The sequence below is a fragment of the Protopterus annectens genome, chromosome 14.part0 (assembly GCF_019279795.1).
Source record: "Protopterus annectens isolate FY-2018-M chromosome 14.part0, PAN1.0, whole genome shotgun sequence".
NCBI lineage: Eukaryota > Metazoa > Chordata > Ceratodontiformes > Protopteridae > Protopterus > Protopterus annectens.
This window is the reverse complement of record NC_056748.1, coordinates 1082866238-1082893087: the sequence shown is the minus strand read 5'-3', so window position 1 is coordinate 1082893087 and position 26850 is coordinate 1082866238. Positions and strand designations below refer to the sequence as shown.

General features: G+C 40.7%; 1 protein-coding gene across 1 annotated transcript in view; it reads left to right on the top strand.

Annotated features, from left to right (window-relative positions):
- CFAP46 (cilia and flagella associated protein 46) overlaps positions 1 to 26850 on the top strand; it is a 3596153-nt gene that overhangs the window by 78150 nt on the left and 3491153 nt on the right. The window contains exon 2 of the mRNA XM_044056880.1: positions 12900 to 12976. Coding sequence (XP_043912815.1) covers positions 12928 to 12976 — 49 coding nt within the window. The 5' untranslated portion in view covers positions 12900 to 12927. The remainder of the gene's footprint in view (positions 1 to 12899; positions 12977 to 26850) is intronic.

Genomic DNA, 26850 nt, shown 5'->3' with positions numbered 1-26850 from the left:
AGTAATACATCCTGACTACTTGAGCATCATTAGTCAATCAATTATCCAATTAAGCTTGAAAAAGAAGCAACGTTCTTAAAGGAAAATTAAAGTTTAAAATTCAGCAGGGGTATGCCCAGAGTAACTTAGTAAATGATAAAAAATGATGAAAAAATACATGTTGAATCACAATACATTTAAGACTAGCAGCAAAACCTTCTTTAAAACAAACTTGGTAAAGGCATTTACCTAGTTAAAACTCATTTATAGAGCTGTACTAATCTAATAATAATAAAAAATACTTCATTATACACAATGAAGCTAAAATTTTTTTTGTAAAATTGTGCAACATTATTAAAGCATATAAAATATATATACATAAATATGTGCTTAGACTTCAGAAATGTAACCAAGCTTATATCAATAAATATGCATATAATATTAAATACCAAGTAAACATTATAACCAAGGACAAGCTGTAAAATGTAAATGCACCCTGAAATAAAATAAAATAAACGGAACAAAAAACATGGAGACAGATCATTTTCTCAATGCTAAATGTGATCGTAAAGAGACATAGGAATTCAGTCCAGGGGGATAGTGTGCTTTCAGTTTAAAAATCCAAGGTAACTCTTTAGTCTCTAACAAATTCATAAAATCCCCACTTTTCTCATTCTTTTCAACTATTTGCAATACTCTAAAAACAAAAGAATGGTTAGAAAAAAGAATAACATGTTTGGCCAGTGCATTCAGTTCGTTTTTATTCTTAATGTCATAATAATGATAGTATATTCTGTTCTTAAGCTTCCTCTTGGTCAAGCCAATGTAGAAAGCTGAACAGGAGACGCACGTTGCTAGGTATATTAAGCCCATGGTCTCACACGTGGCCTCAAACCTAGGTTCAAAGAAATAATTAACAGTGGGGTGTCTAAAAGGTTGTTCCTTAGAGATGAATTTGCAATAATTGCAACTATTACATGGATAGGTGCCTTGTCTGGTGTAACCGGACGGTTTCAAACGTGACGGTTCTGGCAGCTTATCACACAACAACATTTTTAAATTGCTGTTATTCCTATAGGAAAAATGGTTTTTTTCCCCACCAATTCAAGAGTCGGTTGATCAATGGTTAGAATCTTCCAATTATTGGAGACAATATTTCTCAAAAAAAGAAAATCATTGGTATAAGTAGTTAAAAAATGTAATCTATCCTTTGATGCTCCATATGACCTTTTAAAGTTATTGTGCATAGAGGTGACAACTCTATTCTCCTTGTTCAATGGAGGGGCATCCCCCAAAACCTCCCTTCTAACATCCTGAACCAGACGTTTATCATAACTCCTGTCAATAAAGATCTTTTCCAGTCTGTCCGCTTCTAAGGCTAAATCTTTCTCATCTTTACATAACCTGGAAATTCTGAGGAATTGACTTTTAACAATACCCTAAACATGTGGCGTGGTGCATACTGTTGTAGGACAGGATCGTGTTCTTCCAACAGGCCTTCCTATGAAGATTGGATACCAGCCTTCCCCTTCTAATGTCTAGAGTAATATCTAGAAAGTTTACTGAGACATACGATGCTTCTATAGTGAACCTGAGAAAATGTGTAGTAGACTCAAAATATTCTTTGAACTGAAGGAACTCATCTAACGTCCCATCCCACACAATTAAAATACCATCCACAAATCGTTTGTACAACAAAATCTTACTAAAACTAGGATGATTAAAAACGAACTGTCTCTCCCACTGATAGACCACCAAGTTGGCGTACGTATTAGCACAGGGGGTGCCCATAGCTACACCCATCTCTTGCAAAAATAAGCACCCCCTGAAGCTAAAAACGTTGTTATACAATATCAAATCTAACAGTTGGCAAATGAGTATTACTTGACTGTTGTCAAAGACTGGAAATATTTGTAATAATTCCCTGACTGATTGTATGCCCTCTTCATTGGGTATGCTAGTGAAAAGACTTTGAACATCCATGGTGATGAGTAGGTGCTTGTCCCTCACTAGTTCTATATCCATGTTATCAATGAAAGCTAACAATTCATATGTATCCTTCAAGATACTGGGAATTTCTGATATAACAGGTCTAAGTGTGTCTTCTAAATAGACTGAAATATTCTCAGTACACCATTTACTGCCTGACACTATAGGTCGTAATGGAGGTGGGAGGACATGTTTGTGCATTTTTGGTAAACCCTTTATTGTGGGTATAAGGGGCCATTCATTGTGGAAATAGTCATAAAGTTCCTTTGTGATCTGACGACACATCAATAGGTCGTAAAGAGAGTCTTGGACTTGTTTAATTATTGTATTCAGCCTCACCTCATCTATCTTACAGTAGGTAGAGGTATCAGATAAAAGAGAAAGCATAAGATTCACATACTGTTCTGTATCAAATATAACAATACCCCCTCCCTTATCTGCAGGTCTTAACATTAGAGAAGATTCATTCATAAAAAAATGCAAAGATCTTTTTTCATCAGCTGACATGTTAAAATAAGCACATTTTCTTGAGCCTCCATAAAAGTATTCATATAGGTCTTGTTCACAAGTTTTTACAAAACAGTCAATATGAGTTGGTAGTATTGGAGAAAAAACACTTTTCTTCCTATGCTTTGGAACACTGAGCGAAGCTGAATTAATTGCATCAGTAGAGCATTGAGAAAATGATCTGTCTCTATGTTTTTTGTTCCGTTTATTTTATTTTATTTCAGGGTGCATTTACATTTTACAGCTTGTCCTTGGTTATAATGTTTACTTGGTATTTAATATTATATGCATATTTATTGATATAAGCTTGGTTACATTTCTGAAGTCTAAGCACATATTTATGTATATATATTTTATATGCTTTAATAATGTTGCACAATTTTACAAAAAAAATTTTAGCTTCATTGTGTATAATGAAGTATTGTTTTATTATTATTAGATTAGTACAGCTCTATAAATGAGTTTTAACTAGGTAAATGCCTTTACCAAGTTTGTTTTAAAGAAGGTTTTGCTGCTAGTCTTAAATGTATTGTGATTCAACATGTATTTTTTCATCATTTTTTATCATTTACTAAGTTACTCTGGGCATACCCCTGCTGAATTTTAAACTTTAATTTTCCTTTAAGAATGTTGCTTCTTTTTCAAGCTTAATTGGATAATTGATTGACTAATGATGCTCAAGTAGTCAGGATGTATTACTATTTAAGCTTGCTGTTTTTAACATGTTGTCATGGTCTGAAGAAGCGTATCATTGATACGTGAAAGCGCTTACCAATTAAAGTTTATTTTAGTTCATTTCGTAGTGAGTCTGAGGTTTTTCTTTCATCATTTCTTTTCATTATTTACTGAGGACTCCTTGGCTGGTGCAGTGTTTTCATTTGAAACTTTGTCTTGCTTATTTAATTTCTGCTCCAGCACACGATTATGGCCAACCTTAATATACAGTTTGACTACAATCCAGAACCGAGGACTGCTTCTCGAGAGCAACAATGGACAGCTATAACGGGTAACTCTCAGAATCCTTTATTGGGACTGGATTTTAATGTATCTGCTCCAGTATCAGCAGAAACTACAGCTAATATTCAACTTTTTACTGAAAAAATAAAACTACTTGAGAATGATTTGTTTAAATTTCAACGTTTAGCCTGGCAACGCAGACATATGGAGGCTTGCCTTCATTTTAAACTAATCCCCAGAGGCATGCGCATATTATGTATGCCAACTTATGGGGAGAGTCACCCTGCCTTACTAAAGAAGTGGCAGGAAATTAACCTTGAGACTGGCTATAAATATATGCAACTTTTGTTAGCAGTTGATGCTCAATGGGGCCAAAATAGTCTATCACAAGTTAATTTGCTTAATGAAGAGATTAAAGATATGTTTCAAGATGACTTCTGCCAAAAAAGACTTGAATCATTATATAGACAAGTCAATAATTATGCCGTGAAGTTGCAGCAGATTAAACATCGCAAACTGCAACGTGACTATACAGACTTTTCCACTGGTAATGTCTTCGTTTGGCCGAGAGGAGCCGATCATGGTATACGAACTGAGAACCCACTTTCAAACTCAGCGCCTTCGGAACGCACACTAGTAGCGTCCAATTCGATTGGATCCTCATCTACAGTCCCAGTGGTAGCTCCTGTTAGTGAAACTTCGGATGAAGCATTCGTAACACCTCCCGAACTGCCTACCGTTGCAGATCCAGCTATGGTTTTTTCTACGCCTCTGCCGAACCAAGAAGCGAATCGCAATTTAGGGGCCATAAGGAAAGCGGGTGCTATACGTAGTGCTGCGGTCATGGATGACCCTCATTTTTTACCACTCCCTATCAGAAAAACTGTTTTCCAACGCAATCGAGCAGAGAGCTGGGAAACGAAGAAACGGAAGCTCTCTGGAGAAATTTTTGCACAACCAAGAAGGCACAGACCTTAGAGCCACTTTATTTCAACCTGTCTAGGTATGTACTAACTTTTAATGATATAAGCCTTCTGAACAGAGGACTTTCTTTACTTCCCTCACAGGGAAGTAATTTACCTGACATTTTAACTGATGTTCGTATGTTTGGTAGAACTGTTGCTTTAAAACTGTATTTCAAGACTGGCTCTACTGATGCAATTAATTCAGCTTCGCTCAGTGTTCCAAAGCATAGGAAGAAAAGTGTTTTTTCTCCAATACTACCAACTCATATTGACTGTTTTGTAAAAACTTGTGAACAAGACCTATATGAATACTTTTATGGAGGCTCAAGAAAATGTGCTTATTTTAACATGTCAGCTGATGAAAAAAGATCTTTGCATTTTTTTATGAATGAATCTTCTCTAATGTTAAGACCTGCAGATAAGGGAGGGGGGTATTGTTATATTTGATACAGAACAGTATGTGAATCTTATGCTTTCTCTTTTATCTGATACCTCTACCTACTGTAAGATAGATGAGGTGAGGCTGAATACAATAATTAAACAAGTCCAAGACTCTTTTTACGACCTATTGATGTGTCGTCAGATCACAAAGGAACTTTATGACTATTTCCACAATGAATGGCCCCTTATACCCACAATAAAGGGTTTACCAAAAATGCACAAACATGTCCTCCCACCTCCATTACGACCTATAGTGTCAGGCAGTAAATGGTGTACTGAGAATATTTCAGTCTATTTAGAAGACACACTTAGACCTGTTATATCAGAAATTCCCAGTATCTTGAAGGATACATATGAATTGTTAGCTTTCATTGATAACATGGATATAGAACTAGTGAGGGACAAGCACCTACTCATCACCATGGATGTTCAAAGTCTTTTCACTAGCATACCCAATGAAGAGGGCATACAATCAGTCAGGGAATTATTACAAATATTTCCAGTCTTTGACAACAGTCAAGTAATACTCATTTGCCAACTGTTAGATTTGATATTGTATAACAACATTTTTAGCTTCAGGGGGTGCTTATTTTTGCAAGAGATGGGTGTAGCTATGGGCACCCCTTGTGCTAATACGCCAACTTGGTGGTCTATCAGTGGGAGAGACAGTTCGTCTTTAATCATCCTAGTTTTAGTAAGATTTTGTTGTACAAACGATTTGTGGATGATATTTTAATTGTGTGGGATGGGACGTTAGATGAGTTCCTTCAGTTCAAAGAATATTTTGAGTCTACTACACATTTTCTCAGGTTCACTATAGAAGCATCGTATGTCTCAGTAAACTTTCTAGATATTACTCTAGACATTAGAAGGGGAAGGCTGGTATCCAATCTTCATAGGAAGGCCTGTTGGAAGAACACGATCCTGTCCTACAACAGTATGCACCCACGTCACATGTTTAGGGGTATTGTTAAAAGTCAATTCCTCAGAATTTCCAGGTTATCTAAAGATGAGAAAGATTTAGCCTTAGAAGCGGATAGACTGGAAAAGATCTTTATTGACAGGAGTTATGATAAACGTCTGGTTCAGGATGTTAGAAGGGAGGTTTTGGGGGATGCCCCTCCATTGAACAAGGAGAATAGAGTTGTCACCTCTATGCACAATAACTTTAAAAGGTCATATGGAACATCAAAGGATAGATTACATTTTTTAACTACTTATACCAATGATTTTCTTTTTTTGAGAAATATTGTCTCCAATAATTGGAAGATTCTAACCATTGATCAACCGACTCTTGAATTGGTGGGGAAAAAACCCATTTTTACCTATAGGAATAACAGCAATTTAAAAATGTTGTTGTGTGATAAGCTGCCAGAACCGTCACGTTTGAAACCGTCCGGTTACACCAGACAAGGCACCTATCCATGTAATAGTTGCAATTATTGCAAATTCATCTCTAAGGAACAACCTTTTAGACACCCCACTGTTAATTATTCCTTTGAACCTAGGTTTGAGGCCACGTGTGAGACCATGGGCTTAATATACCTAGCAACGTGCGTCTCCTGTTCAGCTTTCTACATTGGCTTGACCAAGAGGAAGCTTAAGAACAGAATATACAATCATTATTATGACATTAAGAATAAAAACGAACTGAATGCACTGGCCAAACATGTTATTCTTTTTTCTAACCATTCTTTTGTTTTTAGAGTATTGCAAATAGTTGAAAAGAATGAGAAAAGTGGGGATTTTATAAATTTGTTAGAGACTAAAGAGTTACGTTGGATTTTTAAACTGAAAGCACACTATCCCCCTGGACTGAATTCCTATGTCTCTTTACGATCACATTTAGCATTGAGAAAATGATCTGTCTCTATGTTTTTTGTTCCGTTTATTTTATTTTATTTCAGGGTGCATTTACATTTTACAGCTTGTCCTTGGTTATAATGTTTACTTGGTATTTAATATTATATGCATATTTATTGATATAAGCTTGGTTACATTTCTGAAGTCTAAGCACATATTTATGTATATATATTTTATATGCTTTAATAATGTTGCACAATTTTACAAAAAATTTTAGCTTCATTGTGTATAATGAAGTATTTTTTATTATTATTAGATTAGTACAGCTCTATAAATGAGTTTTAACTAGGTAAATGCCTTTACCAAGTTTGTTTTAAAGAAGGTTTTGCTGCTAGTCTTAAATGTATTGTGATTCAACATGTATTTTTTCATCATTTTTTATAATTTACTAAGTTACTCTGGGCATACCCCTGCTGAATTTTAAACTTTAATTTTCCTTTAAGAATGTTGCTTTTTTTTTTCAAGCTTAATTGGATAATTGATTGACTAATGATGCTCAAGTAGTCAGGATGTATTACTATTTAAGCTTGCTGTTTTTAACATTTTGTCATGGTCTGAGGAAGCATATCATTGATACGTGAAAGCGCTTACCAATTAAAGTTTATTTTAGTTCATTTCGTGGTGAGTCCGAGGTTTTTCTTTCATCATTTCTTTTCATTATTTACTGAGGACTCCTTGGCTGGTGCAGTGTTTTCATTTGAAAAATTAATTTAATATGAGTGGCGAAAGCCATACACACTCTGGCTAGGCTTATAAATGCCCTAGGGCAGATAGCCTAGTATGAACCTATTGGTATGCGACCCTTGCATTATGTCAGTACCCATGCTAGCTCCTAACTTACCTGTTCTATTAGTATGCGACCCTTGCATTATGTCAGTACCCATGCTAGCTCCTAGCTTACCTGTTGTATTAGTGTGTGACACTTGCATTATGTCAGTACCCATGCTAGCTCCTAACTTACCTGTTCTATTAGTATGCGAGCCTTGCATTATGTCAGTACCCATGCTAGCTCCTAACTTACCTGTTCTATTAGTATGCGACCCTTGCATTATGTCAGTACCCGTGCTAGCTCCTAACTTACCTGTTCTGTTAGTATGCGACCCTTGCATTATGCCGGTACCCATGCTAGCTCCTGACTAATCTGTATGCGTGGCTGATAAAGCTGCATGAAGAAGGGCTGATGAGGAAACTGAAATAAGATTTGCTGCTACAGTGAGGTCTCCTTTAAATATCTACTGCTGTCATTAATGTACTCCAGAACTGTATTTTTAAGTGACCACAAGTATCTAGTTAAGATTAAATTATTCCTTTTTATATTTGGACCTATTTAATATATTTGAACCATTCTGCTTGCTTACTGTTTTTATAGTATTATTTCTGTAGATTATTAACTTTTATAATATCCTTTTTCTGTATATTTACAGTGGAAGCATAGATTAAATAATTGAGCAGTGCTAGCCAGAGCAACATTTTTCAAAATTGTATTAATGTTTGGAGAACTGCACTATCAAAATGATGTACACACATTGTAAAGGTTTATGTGACATATTGGGACTTTTGAGTGTCGTGGAAGACAAGAGCTTTGTTTAATGAGAAGGTAATTGTTTTACAACAGTTAAACAAAGGACCAGGTGTAATAATAGGATCCTCCCTTTAAGTACTCTGCTCCCTATTGGTCCTTTCTGATCAGTCAAAAAGTAGTTCCTTCTATTCTGACATGTCCAAAAGTCAGTTTTGGGTTTACTCTCCAGTCCAGCTGGTGAATCTGGGAATCTTGAGGCAATGTTACAACTGCCATATGTACACAGACCACCCTCTCCTCCTCCCATCAAGCTCAGATATATGTAAGAGATGCAACTATATAGCCAAACTGAAGGCTGAGCTCTCTCGACCCAGTACTGGCGCAGTCAGTCAGGAGGAGAAGGTAACCACACACACCACAAATCCAGCCTCACATAGACCTTTCGCAACAGAAAACCAAACACATAAACACACAAACACATACTCGGAGGCTCTAAATAAAAATCTGCCCAAGCAGCAGAGACCTCCAAAGCAGACATCCAAGCAACCGCTACCCCACAACAATACCCACGTATCACATAGTTCACAAAGTCAGTGTGCCACACAGTCACAGCCCTTAAGGCTAAACAACACACCTAATACACTTGTAATGGGTGACTCTATTGTCAGACACACTGACGTCCCACTCACCAGGCTGAACAAGGAGAAGGTCACTGTAAGCTGCCTGTCAGGTGCCAGGATCCGCCACATAACACAAGCACTCAGGTCACTCCAAAGCAAGTACAAGTATGACTCTGTCATTGTCCATGCTGGTGTGAATGACCTGAGACGTACCTCCCTGGACTACATGAAAAGAGAGCTAGAGGAGCTCTTGATCATGTAGCCCAGGCCGGTATGACAGAAGGAGGAAGCTACTACATGACAGAGCAAAATCTTACCCTCCCCAAGAATGATGCCACAGTATAAAGACAAAATTATCAATTTTAACAATTGGCTAAAGTATTGGTGTCATTCAAAGGGGATCCAGTGTCTGTCAACTTGGGATGACATGCTCGACAAGCCACGTTGCTTCGCTAGGGACGGCTTACACCTGTCACCCCTGAGCTTTCGAATACTGGCTAAGGCTCTTGCCACCCCCATAGTGCCTTTTTTAGGCAAGGCTCAAAAGACAAACCCACCTCCATAGACAACACAAAGAAAAAGAAACTAAGGGTAATGCTGCTCAACGCCAGAAGTCTAAACCTCAAGATGCACGCACTCGAGGTTCTCCTCAGTATGGAGAATATCGATATCTGTGCAGTAACAGAAACCAGGTTCAAGGCTCCCGAGAGCACTCCAGCACTACCAGGTTATACCTAATACCATGCTTTTCAGCCCCAAAACTCAGACCGAACCACAAAAGGAGGGGGAGTATCCATATTCATCAAAGATACCCACACCTCTAGGTTAGTGGCACTGCATGAAGCATCGGAGACCATCCATGTGCAACTAACAGTGGGCAAAACTGCCTTTCAGTTTGTAGGCTGCTACAGACCACCCTCCCAAACTCAGGAACCCCACTCGGCTTTCCTGAGAACATTGGAGAATATGAAGGTCTCTCCAAACACCATTATATTGGGTGACTTCAACTACCCAAACATAGACTGGGAGCACTACTCAAGCCCCAACACCCTCGCCCAAAGGTTCCTAGAATTTATAAACTCAAATGCTATGGAACAACTGGTCACCACTCCCACAAGAGAGGAAAACATATTGGACCTGATCATCACCAACATGGGGACTCTGTTCCATACCAGAGGTATACCCCCTCATTGGTAAGATCTGACCATAAATTAATCTCACTGGACATCCATATCCTGTCCCCACCCCCAGCCAAGGAAACCACAGTGAAGACCTTCTCAAAAGCAAACTTCACACTTCTCAAAACCGAGGTGGAATCCTTCAAAGCCCCCGGGCCAGTGGAAAATATGGCCCAAACCACAGAATCCTTTTACAAACGCTTTCTATGGACACCTACAGGAATGCATGGATCATGCTATCCCAAATAAAACCAAGACTCATTCCTCCAAAGGCAGGAGACCTGTCTGGTGGACCCCAGCCATAAATAAAGCTATACAACAGGAGGAGGAAGCTACTACATGATAGAGCAAAATCCCAAAAAGGGAAGGCATCTCTGATCAGTACTAGCAAGAAACTACGATCCCTCATAAAATCATCTAAGGCCAGCTTTGAAAGAAAAATTGCACAACATACTAAAGATAATCACAAGGCCTTCTTTAGTTATGTCAGGAACCTGGGTGGCAACTCCCAGATATGCTCTGAGTTAGTGCAAAATGACAAAAAATACACTGAACCCACAGACATTGCCAACATCCTGGCAGACAGGTTCAGTGCAAACTTCTCCCCCCCCCCCCCCCAAAAGAGCAAATGTCTATCCCAACAGAGTGTAGCCTCCCTGACATCACAGATGCACAGGTGAGAGCTGCCCTCTCCAAAGCCAAAAACACAGCATTAATGGGACCAGGCGGTGTCCCGGGTTGCGTCTTACACAAGCTCCAAGAACTAAACCCTCATATAAAGCCACTGTTCAATCTCAGCCTTACTACAGGATATGTACCCAAGGAATGGCGTACAGCAACAGTGGTCCTACTCCACAAAGGTGGTGCCACAACGGACCCCGAAAACTATCACCCTATAAGCCTGACTAGCCTGGTCTGCAAAGCTATGGAGCATATCATCATGAAACTCATAAACAAAGACATTGGGAACCTCCAAACACTGGATCCTACCCAATTCGGCTTTAAGGGCAGATCTTGCCTCTTGAACCTGGTCGACTTCTTTGAAACGGTCACAAGGCCATAGATGAAGGGAAGGTAGTCCACACAGCCTACCTGGACCTCGCAAAAGCCTTCGACACAATACCCCACTCGGGCATCATAAATAAGTTCACCAGCTTAAATATCAACCCCTATGTCACAAGATGGGTTGCAAACTGGCTCAGGGATAGAACCCACATGGTCAGAATTGCAGATGCCATGTCAGACTGTAAACCAGTTACAAGTGGCATCCCACAAGGCTCAGTCCGGAGACCTCTCTTGTTCGGTATATATTTCTCTGAGGTACAGGCTAACATGGGAGGACTATGGCTGACCAAGTTCACAGATGACTGAAAACTGGGTGCCATAATTGACTCGCCGACTGACACAAGCATCCTCCAAAAGGGTCTCTCAGAGACGGATAACTGGTGCCAGAGCTGTGGCCTAAAGCTAAATGCCAAAAAGTGCATAGTAATCCCCTTTGGGAAAAACAGTGCCCACAAATTACCACATAGGTGGTAATCCATTAAGTATGGAAGAAGTAATTAGGGATTTGGGGACCCAAGTAGATAGCAATCTCTCCTTTGACAATCACGTTGCCAAAGTGGTTAGAAAGACCTCCTATATAGCCCACCTTATCACGAAAGGGTTCACATCTAGATCAAGAGAGGTCATTGTGCCCCTCTACTCATTACTCATCAGGCCCATAATTGAATACAATGTCCCATTTGGGATGTACCTTACCCAACACCTGCAGCAACTGGAAAGACCCCAAAAGTACCTCACCTAGAGGATCAAGGGACTCAAACAGATGCCCTACGCAGTTAGGCTAAAGAAACTCCAGCTCTACTCAGTTGCTTACCGCCTACTCAGAGGTGATCTGTGCCTGACGTATAAAGCCATGTCCAACCCAGAATTAATGGACATGCTCCACCTCAGGAAATCAAAATCCCTTAAGAGCTACACGCTCCAGGGACTTAAACCTCAGCACAGAAATAAATAGGACATGCTGGAGGGACAGATTCATATCCCAGAGGCTCCCCTCACTCTGTAACAAAATCCCAATCCATGTTAGGCAGAGGCCCTTAATGACCCTCTTCAAGAGAAATCTTGACGAGTGGATGGGAGATCATAGGTTTACCCCTGGGATCTCTTCTGTGTCCCTACTAGAAAGAGGCACAGTAAACTAACCTCAAAAGGGCTATCTTCTGTGACCTACTATACAGAGGCACAGTCAACTAATCTAAAAGGGTGGCAAAAGCCAAACACTCTGGCTAGGCTTATAAATGCCCTAGGGCAGATAGCCTAGTATCAACCTATGAACCTATGAAAACAATATGATTTTCTACTGTGTGTGTTAGGATAGTATGAAAAATGTGAAAAAATGAACAGTTCATTATGTTGGTATGCTTTCATTTATTATCTGGTAACTTTGGCATTTTGGCGATACAACAGATGGATTAAATATAACCTTTGTACAAAAATGCTTGCAAGATAATAAATCAACCTTTGTCATGCTGCAGTAACAGTACTGCTGTAGATTTGTCAGTTATACTCTGAATCCACACGCCTTTTCTTACTGTGGTTTGCACATAATCTTGTGTGGTTGTTTCAAATGTCTGTCAGGAGTAAAGGAATGGCCCAAACCCCATATCCACAAAGAAAAAACTATAATCCTTAAGGCAGCCGTTCCTCCTAGCTTAACTCCCAAACAATCAGTATTTGTTTATGAGCTAGAATGCTATCACTTCTGTACCAAATCTAGTTACCTTTAACTTTTTTAGATTCATAGATCAAATTATGAAACATAAGTTCCTTATCAGAATTCTCTTAACATGTTTTTCTGTAATTTTAATTTCAGAAGATATTCTGGATTGGAAAACAACGTGATGGATTTCAGAATAAGACAGTACTTGACTTCAGCTGAAAATTATAAAGGTATTTATTGATTTTTTATCAAGGTGATATGATGTCAGTCTGCATTGGTTTTACTGCACACAGATGGAATAATACATGGGGAAATCTATGTAATACATTGCAATCACCTAAACTGATATACTGCAGGGCATCGTATAGATTCCCCATACCCCATTCTAACATTAAGAATCATGGGCATCATTAGTTTAAATATCCACTACACTGGATATTTGATGAAAAGGGTTTTCCTAGTGCACTAAATATGTTAAAGAAGCAAAAATGTATTACATAAATATTCTGTGTGACAATGTCTTCCCAATTCTTTGTGCTTGTTACTGAAGAGAAAAATTTGATCTGATGTCAATTTTCATTCTGTCCTCAACTTATGGGTTCAGATCTGATCCCTTGGATCTGACTCTGCCATTGCAAAAGCTTGTGACAACCAAAAAACTCTCACGCTCCTCCCTTACCCACAGTGCACCAATCCCAAGTACCTCAGATCTCATTTGCTGCTTCCAGTGAAAGACGTGTTTTTTCAGTGCACTTGAGTGACTATTCATAATTGAGATAAGTTAAACGTTATATCTCTTTCCTTTTTGTTTAAAACCTCTTTTTTTGTACTAGTGTACTTCACAATTGGATCCAAAGCTTAAGAGACCTAGGCATCTATTGATCAGACTTTAGATCCAACACCAAAAATGTCAGATCTCGCACTCATCCTCATGCCCCTTCCAAGGACCAGATTCTCATAGTCAGTAGATTCTGTTCTGTCTAGAGTCCCTTCTCCATTTTTGGAGAGACCTAGGTCTCTTTCCTCATGTCCACACACACTTCCAGGAGCCTTGGGGAAGAAGATGTGTAGAGGTTAATGAGAAGGATTCTCTCAGCACAGAACATCTCAAATGTTCCATCAGCTCCTGCCCTTTTGGGTCAGGAGAGCCAACCTTACACCACTCCCCTTGTGGAAGTTCCTCCTCTGACTGCATACCTGGTCTAGGAGGTACCAGGTCTGAATTGTCCAGGTCCATCTGCATTGGCTCCAAGAGTATCCTTATCCTCAGATCCAAAGCTCTTCTAATCTCTTTGGTAACATTGGATCTGGAGAGCTGTCAGAGCCATAGCTGCCCTTTCAGATCTGGGGGTCAAAGTTAACTGTGAAGTTCTCTGAGCCGTCTCTGCACCTCAGAGCCTTGGCACGGGTTAGTTCAGCTTCAACTTCAGCCTTGGGGGAGTAAAACTCAGAACAGGAAGGTACTTGGGTCCAGAGGCTTGCTGTTATGGATCCAGGGCTCTGTTCCTCTCTGGGGGGATCTGCCTTTGAGGTGATGGAGCGAGCCTTATCAGCATCCTCGACAAAGATGGTTCCCTTCCCTTCAGATGCTGAGTTTACAGACTTGCCACCTCCTTGCTTCGACTCTCACCTACCCTTCACAGGGACAGCCAGTACCAAAACTCCAGGCTTCCCAGCAGGGTCTTTCCACCTCTTTTGATACCTCCCCAGAACACCCCACTGAGGAGGTACTTAAGAAGAGAACGTGCAAGAGAAAGCACTTAGACTCTCCCGAGGAATAAGTCACTGAAGACCCAGGCTTACATGAAGGTGAAGGGTCCCCATGGGCGCATAGGTTCAAAGGTTAGTACTAAGCTAACTGCCCTTGCAAGCCATTTTAAGCCTAGCCAATTATCCCTTGTGAGGCTAAAACCCTGCACCTTGTGCTTGTAAGGCAAACACCTTAAACGTTAAGCCATCCTCCCATAGGCACCTCCTGAAAATGTCCAATTTGGGTACATTCTTGAAATCCAGAAACAGAGAGGTGGTTGGAAGTCGAGCAACCCTTTGGAGGAGTCTGTGTTCCTGGAGGTGTTCAGTACCAGCCCCTTTATCTCCTGGATGACGCCAGCTGCTGATGACATCATGATCTCACAGCGGGCATGGAATACCCGGGACACCATTGAACCAATCCACCGGAGACAGACACAATTTTAATAGCACCAGAGAGCAGACAGTTTTGGACAAAAGGAGTGCCTGCTGATGCCATGGTCATGGCAGTAGCCACAAAAAAGGAACTATCAGAAGACAGTTCCACTGTCCATCCTCTGAACAAGGAGTCTTGGTCAATGGACAGGTTTGGGAAGCACACCTATGCCTTAAGGTCTTTGAACTATTTGGCATATTTCAGTAAGTAAAGGGACTCTGATTCGCTTTCAGGATCCTTTCTGAAGAGGTACAGGCACCTGTTACTTCTCATTTGTTTCCCTTGCAATCAATCTCCACTTCTTCCATGCGGCTGAAGGAACCTCAAGGACAGTGGGTTCCAGTGTTCCCATAAGGAGACATGCTTGGATGCACCTAGATGATTTTGCGGAGCCTTCAAGTCTTTGTCATTGCCCCCTTTGACAGAACATTTTTGTTTGGCCTCAAAGGACACTTTATCCAAGTATGAAAAGGACAGAAAGACCTTGTCTGCTCTGGGCACACAATTTTCCACACCTCAAGGATCCTTTTCCAGGAGTCCATGAGGTCCTGGAAAAATGTTCAAAAATTTCCAGGGTCCTTTCCAGAACACACATGGAGGAGGTTCCCCCAGGGTAGAGGGGGAACTCCAGCGGTAGACGACACCCTCCTGGCAGAGGTGGCTGCAGAATCAAGGATCTAGAGATTCCTTTTTCGACGGACCCTTCCAGTGCTATTGAAAGGAAGCCCAATTGTCCCCCTCTGGAGGCAATTGGGGGTTGATTATCCCTGCACCTGGCTAGAGATAACATGCATGGGTGCAGAGGATCATTTCCAGAGGTTATGCAATACCCGTTTCCCTTTCAACTCCAATCTCAAGAAAAATCCCAGATGTTCCACCCAGTGAGAAGGAGCAAGCAGCACTTCAAATACAAAAGCTGTTCGAAAAGGAATCATCCAGCAGGTCCCACCAGACCAGATAGAATCTGGACCTTACTCAGAATACTAACACACCAGTCAGAATAAGGTAATTAGTGCTTTTGTTCCCTTTATTCACAATATCAAAACGAAACTTCATCAGATAAAATGTCCTTACCCACGTCCTCCTTTTATACATACTACACCATGTTGATAAACCAATAAACGCGTTCACATAATTAAAACTGTGTTACAGTTTCTTAGAAATAAATACTTGTATTTTCCACGTTTACTTGTTCATATAAGTATACTTAAAACGGTATTGATATTGGTAGAACACTTTCATAAATTTAAAACCCCATACCAACTAAACGAAAAAGATCTTCTCTTTTTTGTCGTTCCTAATATTTTCTCTCTCAAAAACCTACCAACAATTCTTGACTATTTGTTGTTTTAAATTTTAAATGATTTCTGCTCTTAAATTCAAGAAACTGCTGATAGATGCCACCAGTTTCCCTGGAATTAATGATAGAATATCTAACAACATCTGCCAATATGTCTCCTTATGTTCTAGATAGTTGGACCATTTACCGCCTCTCTCCTGTCGCTTTAATAAGTTCCTATTCTGTGTGCTGGAAAAAGTAAACTTCTTACAACCCACACAGTGTCTAAACAATGCATTGGATTTGCCCTGCTTTCTTATTGCATAAATATGCTGATAAATCTTTTTTTAACCGATTTTCCATTTTTCCTATATAAAAGGCGGAACACGTCTGACATAGGGCCACATATACAACTCCCCTGGTACTACAATTGTAGTTCCCTCATATTGAAATGACCCTTCTGTATTCTTCAGTAACCACGATGTTCTTCATCTCACATTGCTGCAGTCATTACATATGGGTAGTCCGCTGTCCTCGGTCGGCCCGAATACCAAAGTATAAGGCTGACGTCGGTCAAGGCGCTTAAAACTGACATCAGGGTACAAAGCGCATGACAGTCTTTTGCCGCATGGTCCGATGCAGAAGCAGCGTTGCAAGTGCCGTTCTGAAATTTTCATTCGGAGTTTCAGACCGAATCCCCGTTGGGAATATTTTGGTTTTTCTTGCCTCAGTGTTTTACGGATGTCAGAAAAAGTGAATAACTGTATTTCTTGTGGTAAACAGATACATAGAGATTATCATTCTTTGTGTATTCCTTGTCTGGGGCCTGCGGCGTTTGTTGGGTGAGTGTCGCTTTTTGTGGTTCAATAAACGCACTATTAAGCGGAGGTTAGATTGTGCTAGGCTGGTCTTTGGGAAGCGGTGCAATTATAATATGCCATCGGATTCTCCGGCGCCTGCTTCTGCAAAGAAGCACAAAGACAAAGCAGTTAAACCCAGGCAAGATGAGTCGTGCGGACGCCGGTTCTTTAGAGGCTTCAGTGGAACCGGTGGTTCCGACGGAGACCTCTCTGGAGTCTCAGGGGGAGACTTTGATTTTGCAGGAGGTGGTTTCTCAGGAGGCAGGTCAGGCTGAAGAGGCTTCTCAAGTTACTGTACTCCCCTCCCTTCCTAGGGTGGTTAGGCCTTCTCCTTCTGTTTCCAAGGCTTCTCCCAGAGGCAGGCCAGTTTTAGCTTCTGTTGGTGTCTCTCCTAGTTCAGCAGGGTCTGTGCCTAAGAAGCACATGCTTAAAATGGCAGAAGATTTGATTACTCTAATTAGAGGTTCTTTGCCCCCTCCTGATAAGAGGCCTAGGGTGGAGCCAGAGTTGGGAAGTTTTGAGCAGGCTTCGGATGTTTCAGAGTCTTCAGCTGAAGACCTGCAGGAGTACTCTCCTTATTCTGATTCTGATGCAGATGATTCCACTCCTTCTGCTTCTCCAGAGGATTTTTCTTTTTCAGAGACACTTCATTCTATGAGGGAACATTTTAAGTGGGAAGGTCAGGACTTCTCTGATTCTCGGAAAAGGCTTAGGGAATTTTTGCTGTTACCCCAGCATAGGCCCTTGGCTATACCCCCTGTTCTGGATGTTGTGGAAGATGTGTTTGCAGAGGCTTCTCTTAATCCTGATTCTCTGCCTCCTGCTCCTGTTAAACCGGATAGTTATTACAGGGTGCCTGAGGCTCATAAATATCTTTATAAGAGTCCTAGGGCGGACCCAGAAACTATTAGTCAGGGACCTAAGGGTGTCAAGGCCTCTGTTGTAAAAAATCCGGTTCCTCTAGATAAAGAAGCCAGAGCTTTGGATAGATGGGGAAAAAAGGTCTATACATCTTCTACCTTAGCTATGAGGGCCTTGAATTGCCAGTTTCATATGTTAAAATATCAAAACTTTCTTCTTTCTCAATTGAAGTCTAAGGTGGATGCTCTGGCGGAAGGCATTGAGTGTAAAGAGTTACAAGATTTGGTGCATGTCTCTGAACAGGTGGGTAAGCATTCATTACAGTGTGGTTTTGATGCTGTGCAGGCCTCGTCTAGGGTGGCTGCCACTGGATCAGTTCTTCAAGGATCAGAATTTATCTGACCATGTTAAGACAAGGATTTTGGATGCTCCTTTGCAGTCTGATGTGTTGTTTGGTTCACCTGTGGAGTCAGTCTTGAAGAAAATGGAGGACAAGGCTAAGTCTATGCAGGCTGTTAAAGATTTTTGCAAGTTCAGCCTCATTTGCCTGCTAAGGGGTGGACGTATCCTTCTTATGATTCTCAGTCTAGGGGTAGGGGACAGCTCAGAGTTCTTTCAGGCCTAGAACAGGGAGTTCACCTGCACAATCAAACAGGCCCAATGACCTACCTTTTCAGCTGCCAGATCCTTCTTGCCTGGCAGCACCTTTGGGAGGAAGGTTAGCAGTCTTCAAGGAAAATTGGATGTTGATTACCCAGGACAAATGGGTATTGGATATCATACACCAGGCAAAGGCATGCGGACGTTCCTCCTCAGCAAAGACTAGACAAACAAATTTCTCTGCTACTTCAAATAGTGTTTCTAGTACCAAGGAGACCAATTTTGGATTTATCTATCCTCAACACATATCTGGACATTCCCAAGTTCAAAATGTTGACGTTACAACAGCTTTTACCTCGGCGGGGCAAAGAGCACTGGATGGTGAGCCTGGATCTCAAGGAGGCTTACGTTCATGTTCCTATCAGGCCCAGTTGCAGGTAGTATCTGCGTTTTCGGGCTGGGACTTCACATTATCAGTTCTCTGCATTGCCCTTGTTCTGGCTCCAGTGGTAGCTTTCTTCAGGCTAAGAGGAATACAAATCTATCCTTATTTGGACGATTGCCTGATTCTGGCTAAGAAAAGGGCACTTCTTCATCATCTACAGTATGTGATGGCAGTGTTAAGATGCCTGGGGTATTCTGTGAACGAAATAAAGTCCAGTCTAGTACCCTCTCAGGACATGTGCTTTCTGGGTGTGAGACTGAATACAGCATCCCAGATGGCCTTTTTGACCCCAGGCAAACAAAAGGATCTTTCTCTTTACTTCCACCAATTGTCTCACAGTCAGGCTGACTGCAAGGACAGTCCTTCAAGCCATGGGGTTCATGGCATGTTGTATTCTGGTACTTCCCAATGCCAAACTGCATATGAGGAAGCTACAATGGTATCTCAAGAATGTATGGACACAGCACTGCCAAGATATGGACACTGTCATTCAGATAATACCTTGCATTCAAAAGGAGTTTTGTGGTGGGCTCAGGAATGTCACCTAAACAAGGTCTGTGACCAGTCAGATTTTAACGACAGATGCCTCAGACAAAGCTTGGGAGCTCGTCTAAATGGAAAATGGGGCCTGCCAGACTTCAACATCTACATATCAACTTGAAGGAGATGTTAGCAGTCCAATTTGCATTGATAGCTTTCAAGGATTTACTTCTTCCAGGGCAGGTGTTGATTCAAACAGACAACACAACTGTCATGTGGTACATCAACAAGCAATTCTTATCCTCTGTGCAGACAAGCAATGATTTTGTGGGAGACTGCTCTCAGTTTACAGCTAAATCTTCAGGCAAGGTTTCTGCCAGGAGCACAGAACTCCTTAGCAGATGTGTTGAGCAGACAAATTATGGATCCCCACGAGTGGAAATTGGATCCTCATGTATTTCAGAGATTGACAGTGTTATGGGAACTCCAGACATGGATCTGTTCCTTCTCCACTAAATTACCAGCTGCCAAAGTTTTGCACAAAAGGTTTCATCCCACAGCTTGGAAAGTGGATGCTCTCTCATTCAATTGGAGCAGTATGCCTTTCCACCTCTGCCTCTCCTCCCAAAGGTACTCCTGAAGGTCAGACAGGACAAGCCAAACATGATTTTAATAGCTCCAGATTGGCCTCGACAGCACTGGTACCCATTACTGAGAAGTCTGGGGAGCCTCCATGGCCTTTGCCTTGATTCCTCACCTGCTGTCTCAGGAGAACAGTCATTTACTCAATGTCAAACTTCATTCTCTACATCTGACAGCCTGGCATATTCTGTTTTAAACCCTGAGGGTCTCAGCTTCCACAACAAGTTTTGAATGTTATTTTGGAGGCCAGAAGGCCTAGTACAAGGAAAGTTACGCAGATAAATGGAGGAGATTTTTATTTTGGAGTACAGCAAAGGATTTTGATGTTTCTAAACCTAATTTAAGTGTTGCACTTCAATACCTTACTGAGTTATTGGACAAAGGTTTGTCCTTCTCCTCTATAAAGGTTCATGCTGCAGCAATTTCTGCTCACTATGACTGTGACCCACCATTATTTTCTCAGCCTTTGTTTAAGCAATTCCTTAGAGGGCAAAGAATATAAGACCCCAGAGCTCCTACTCCTGCTTGGGATCTCAATTTTGTGTTGGAGAAACTCACTCTACAACCTTTTGAGCCTGCAGCAGCAAGAGTTGAAATATTTATCATGGAAGACTGCTTTTGTTGGCAGAAGGGTTTCTGAACTACAGGCCCCTATGGCAGTTGAGCCTTTCTTAATTTTCCACAAGGATAGGGTGTCTAACCCTTCTTTATGCCTAAAGTGGTTTCTAGTGTGGCTTTAAACCAAACTATTCATTTGCCTACTTTTTATGCAAACCCCCAAAATAAAGGGGAAAGGATTTTGCACACTTTGGATGTACACAGACAGTTGCGATATTATTTGAGCAGAACTAAAGGGTTCAGGCAGTCTCAGCAGTTGTTTGTTTCTTTTGCTTTGGGTTCTCAGGGCAAACCTGTTTCAAAACAAACTATTTCTAAGTGGATTGGGTTTTGTATTGCTTTCTGTTATTCCCATCATGGTAAGGAGATTTCAGCTGGGATTAGGCCTCATTCCACTAGGGCTACTGCCACTACTACCGCTTTGATATTTTGGAAGCAGCTACTTGGAGTTCAGTGCATACTTTCTCTAAGCATTACCACCTTCCACTTTACTCTAAATCTAGGGCTGGATTTGCCACTGCTATTTTACAGGGCATTTTGGCAGCTCCTAATGCTTTATAGTTTTGCCATCCTCCCCTCTGCTTTGGGATTCTACCCATATGTAAGGACTGCAGCAATGTGACCTCCTTCCCTCTGTTGTTGAAGGTGGTGGTGTAGTTTGTGTTGTACATATTGTAAATATGGTTAGTGCGGGTGGTTGGTTAGTTTTTGCTGGTTTTTGGCTTTGGCCTTTCTTGTTAGGGCCTTCTGACATCTGGGGCAAGAAAATATGTAAGGACTGCAGCAATGTGGATCTTCGAACATCTACATTTATGGTAGGTACAAAACTGTACTTTTTTTTTGTCTCGTAAATGTACCTGCGCTCTCTACATTCATTACATTTACTCATCTTCCCCATAGGTATCCTGTCTCTACTTTTATTCCTTTCAAACATGCTTTTGATGTTGGATCCCCTTATGTAAACTATTTTAGGGTTGTTACCCAATTGTTCTGTCAGTCCAAATCTCCAAAGACACAGTTCTAGTTTTTCTCTATAATTTTAAGTACTTCTGGGCTGTACTGGTCAAATGTCAAAATGCAACAGATACTCATGTTTCGTTCTATTTTCACCCATTATACTTTGTGGGTTTCTCAGTAACTGGGAGTACATTTCAATTCTTTTACTAATTACATAATTTTCTTGCCCTTCCAACAAGACTGTGGGCTCTCCCCTTGACTTGACCATTTCTTTCAGTATTTTCAATTTATCCCTAAACTTCTGTTCCTCGGTAATTAACCTTGATATCTAATCATTTGACCTTTGACCAGATTCCTTTTTTGCCAAAAGGGGTGGTCACTTCCAAAATGTAATAAACTGAGTAGGTAGGTTTCCTATGTATGTATCATTCATAGTGGCCTTCACTCCTATTTATATATATATATATATATATATATAATAATATTATATTGGCAAACATTGGTGCAGCCGCCGCACCCATTGCTACACCACGGGTTTGTTTGAAATACTCAAAATTGTTTTTAACACCAGTTCCTTTAGGGTAGCTAACACAAATTTGGTGTCATCAGAAAATCTAGTACTTTCTTTGTGCTTCTAGAAATATCTCCATTCCTTCCTCATGTGGGATGGTCAAAAACAAATCCTTAACATTTATGCTAAGGAAAATAATGTCCTCTTTGAACGGTCTCCTAGTTAGACATTTTAGCAGGTGCCAAGAGTCCTTAAGCACATGATCCTTTCCTTCAAAGAATCCTTTCAAGGAAAAATTCACCATGTTTGCCAGTGGTTCTGTTTTATTCCCCCTTCCTGCCACAGTGGACCTCATTGGTGGATACTCCAAAGCTGTATGGATTTTAGGGATCACAAAGAAAGAGGGGATCAAAAGGTTCACTACTTTCAGGTATTTTACCTCAACTTCACTAAATGTATATTTTTAGAAAAGCTCTTCTAGTATCATAGCTTGGCATTATATATATTTATCTCATTTAAGGATGCCATGCTAAATTATGTACCATCATTCAAATACTTCAGCATCCTGACTGTTTAGTCATGTTTACTCATAATGACACCCCCCCCCCGTCCGGTTTCATAATTCTTGTATTGTAGTTCCTCGTTAATTCTGACAAAACAGTTAATAGCTTTGCTCACTCAGATCAATGCAAAGGTTGATCTAGTCTGCTCTAATAGAGAATTGGTTAATATAAGGGATGCTATTTTTAGTGCCAACAGGAATGGAGAAATTTTGAACGAAGGAAGGACTGGAGGTAGGACGTCCTATTCGGGGGCATTGGCAGGAGGAACCAACGTGAGTGGCAACAACAAAGCAAATGGGGAGAACTACTGGCTATGGGTGGTTCTCTCCTTGCAGGTAATGGGGATTTCCTTTCATGGTTGAACAGGGAGCCGGTACCAGTGAGCAACCTCTATGGGGGACAACGAAATGAAAATGAAGACCCATTGATAAATTTCAGGCAAAAAACTACAAGTTGGAAAAGGCAATAAAGAAGTAAAGAGGGTTCCAGCTTGGTGACATGTTTTTCGAGGACTGTATCAGACTACAACGGGTTTCTAAAGGACTTAGAATCCATAAGTTCTCCAATAACATCCAGAGTGGCTTGTTGTTGCACCAGGAACTTTCAGAGTTCTTTGATTGGACAGGTTTAGACTTTATGCATCTATTAATCAGGAACAACCAATGTACTATGGTAATACAAAAGGAAGAAGTTTTAATGTTAGAAAAGGTGGTCACTATACATAATTTATTCAAAGTGAACGAGGGGGTTGTATAAAAGCATGTTCCCTTGAAGTGAACAGCATGAGTCTAATATCAAAAAGAAGAAAGAAAAGAAGCTGAAATGCGACCAGGAGGAGTACGAACAAAAAAGGGCTTATCCATTACCAGGACAGAATGCTCGTCAGAGTGTCATTCATGGAAACGGACAAAGAGGTTATACAGTTATAACCTACAGAGGAGGAGGAAGAAACGGAGGTGTTCAGGGAGCAAAGGGACACCACTGAGCAGGATTTTAAACCCCTACCAAGGAGGTCAGCAAGACTGAAAAACAAATATGGTAGCTGGACACCCAGGAGCAAGGGGCAGAACCACAGGGATTATTGAGGGCAACAAGGAGACCACCACCATACCATCAGTGGTAAGACTGCCAGACAATGACTTACTGACTGTGCTTACTTAACCCATAGAAAGAAGTTTCAATGAAGTTGCCCACTTAAAACAGTACATTGGACATTATATATAGCCATGAAAGTGATTTCAATTTTGTTGTTAATACTTTGTACTTGAATGATGAAGCTGATATGGTGGGAATGATAGGAAATAACTTGTCTAGTAACAGCAGTCTTATTAATGAAGTGCAAACCAATGTGTTTGAATACTGAAAATGTGATTAAAGAAAAAGTAATAGCATTTCTGAATATAAAGGGCTCAAAATATATAACTACAGTGCAATAACATTGGGAGATTGTCATGAGGAACTGTTTTCTAAAGGATTTAATTTCATTTCCAAAAAACAAAACAACATGGTTAATACAATTTTGGATTTAAAGTTATATGCAAGGGCCATTCATTTAAAATTGTTACTGAATAAGGAGAAAGAGAAGGAAGGAAGGAATGAACCCCACATTTACCACCAGTGGCTTTATTTGAAAAATTGAATGAAATTTGAGTTCAGAAGTTTGCTGGGTAATAGATCTAATTGGAATGACCAGAATTTGACCATTGAAGAATACAAAGTTTTGTCAGAATTAATGAGGAACTACAATACATGAATTAAGAGGTTAGGTACAAACCCGTTTGTCACCCAGTGGATAGACAACTGGCTGACAGACAGGACCCAGGAAGTTAGAATTGGGGAGTCCACCTTTACAGAGGCCAGTCACAAGTGGAGTCCCTCCGGTATCAGTCCTTGGACTGCTCCTTTTTGGCATTTGCTTTTCAGAAGTCAAGGCCAATGTCGGTGGTCTTTGACTGACTAAATTTTCAGATGATTGCAAATTAGGAGCGGTCATTAAATCTCACATTGACACAAATGTTCTCCAGGAGGGGTTGACACAGACAAACAACTGGTGCCAGAGCCATGGACTAAAACTAAATGCCAAGAAATGCACAATAGTATCCTTTAGGAAGTCTTCCATCCCTGGTAACTATCATATTGACACCACACCCCTTAGAGATGACCCAGTAGTTAGGGACTTAGGGACACACAGTAATGTAGCTTTTGATCCTCACGTGTCTACAGTGATGAGGAAATCATTCTATGTTGTGCAACTTATAAACAAAGGTATGGCATCTAAGTCCAAGGAAGTCATTGTTCCACTGTATTCAGCATTCATCAGACCTTTCACTGAGTACAGTGCCCCCTTTGGTATGTACTAACCAGGCATATCCAGCAATTGGAACATCCACAGAGGTTCCTCGCTAAAAGAGAAAGTAATACGTCCTATGCAGACCGCCTCAAGGCCCTATCCCTGTATTCTGTCTCCTACAGGGTTTTGAGGGGAGATCTGTACCTGGCATACAGGGCATTGTAAGACCCCACTCAGATGGACCTCCTGCATATCCACAAAACAAACAGCACCAGAATTACCCAGTCTAAAGACTTAAACCTTGGCCTGTGATATAGATAGGACCGGCTGTAGAGAGAGCTATGTATCCCAGAGACTACACTGTCTGTGAAACAGGCTTCCCATCCTTGTGAAGCAGAGTTCCCCCCTAACCCAATTCAAGTGCAACTTGGACAATTGGATGGGAAACTGGAAATTAATTCGTGGTTTGGCACCTATGCCTCTCATGGACACAGGCAGCCTGTCAATGGTTCATCTCCCAGGCCCATGCTTACACTTATCAAGGGTATCTGAACTTGTCAGAGATTTGGGATGCATGGAGTGCAAGGCATGGGAGGTTGGCAAAGGGGTGGGAGGTTTGCATAATGGTTAAGGTGTTTACCTTACAAACACATGATGCAGGGTTTGATTCTCATGTTGGGCAATTGGCTAGGTTTAAAATGGCTCACAAGGGTAGTTAGCCTAGTGCTAATCTATGAACCTATCTAGCTATGGCTAGGCTTAAAAAGGCCCTAGTGGTCATTAGCCTAAAACACTTATGAACCCTTTATGGTTTAGATCAAATACCTCTCCTGTTATACTAACAGTTGCTGGTGTAATTTTATGTCTTTCAAAGCCCTTTTTCTAACACTGGTTTACAGACCTTTACGGGGCAGGGTTGTAACTTTCAAACAGCTGTTATTTGATAGGTTATTTTACAACTGAGAAGATATCATGTTTTATGAAGTTTTGTGGTTTAATACTTCAGTATATAGAAAGACACAAGTCTGTATCTTATTTTAAAAGAATCAGCATTTGTCTGAAGAACCCCCTTTCTTTTGATGAAAGCACTTAAATTTGGTTCCTTTTGTAATAAAGTTTAGCTGCTTCTGCTACTCACAGTTGCTTTTTTGTTTTTGATACTTTTTGATTTGGGCTGCTTCATTCCAGAGTTTATATACAGAGCAATATGATTGCGTCACAGGTAGTCAGCAACAGAAATGATCGATGCACAAATGAGAGAGAAAAAAAGAGAGAAAATAGAAGTAAAACTGACAACTAAAAAGAAATCATAAAGCACTGACTACTGCTTTCCCACTACAGCACTAAACCCCAGCTACAAAACCCAAGTTAAGCATCATCCGAGTAGTGCTACTGGTAGGAGAAGGATTTTTAGTAATACAATGTGTAGGGCTGGAGTCAGGGGCAGGGGTAGTGCTAGGGTTAATACACGAGTAAGGGTAAGCAGGGGAGGACTATTACAACTTGCTTCCTCTAAGTTATCATAAGTACTTGGCTTACATCCTATCCAGTTTACTTTTCTTAGCATTTGCAGTCATACCTGCCTGTCTCCTAGACTGTTGCAGAACCTGCACATTAGGTAAGTGAGATTTCCAGTCCTCTGAGTGAATGACCATGTCTTTCATGTATGTTCTCTGAAGTTACTTAGTCACCCTCAACAACTGGCACCATTTTCAAACAGCCTTTACATCCTTATGAAGGGAATTCCCTCTGCTCCTGACTTCTGTTCGCAGTTTCCCAGACAGCACACCCGACTAACCCTGCTTAACTGGAT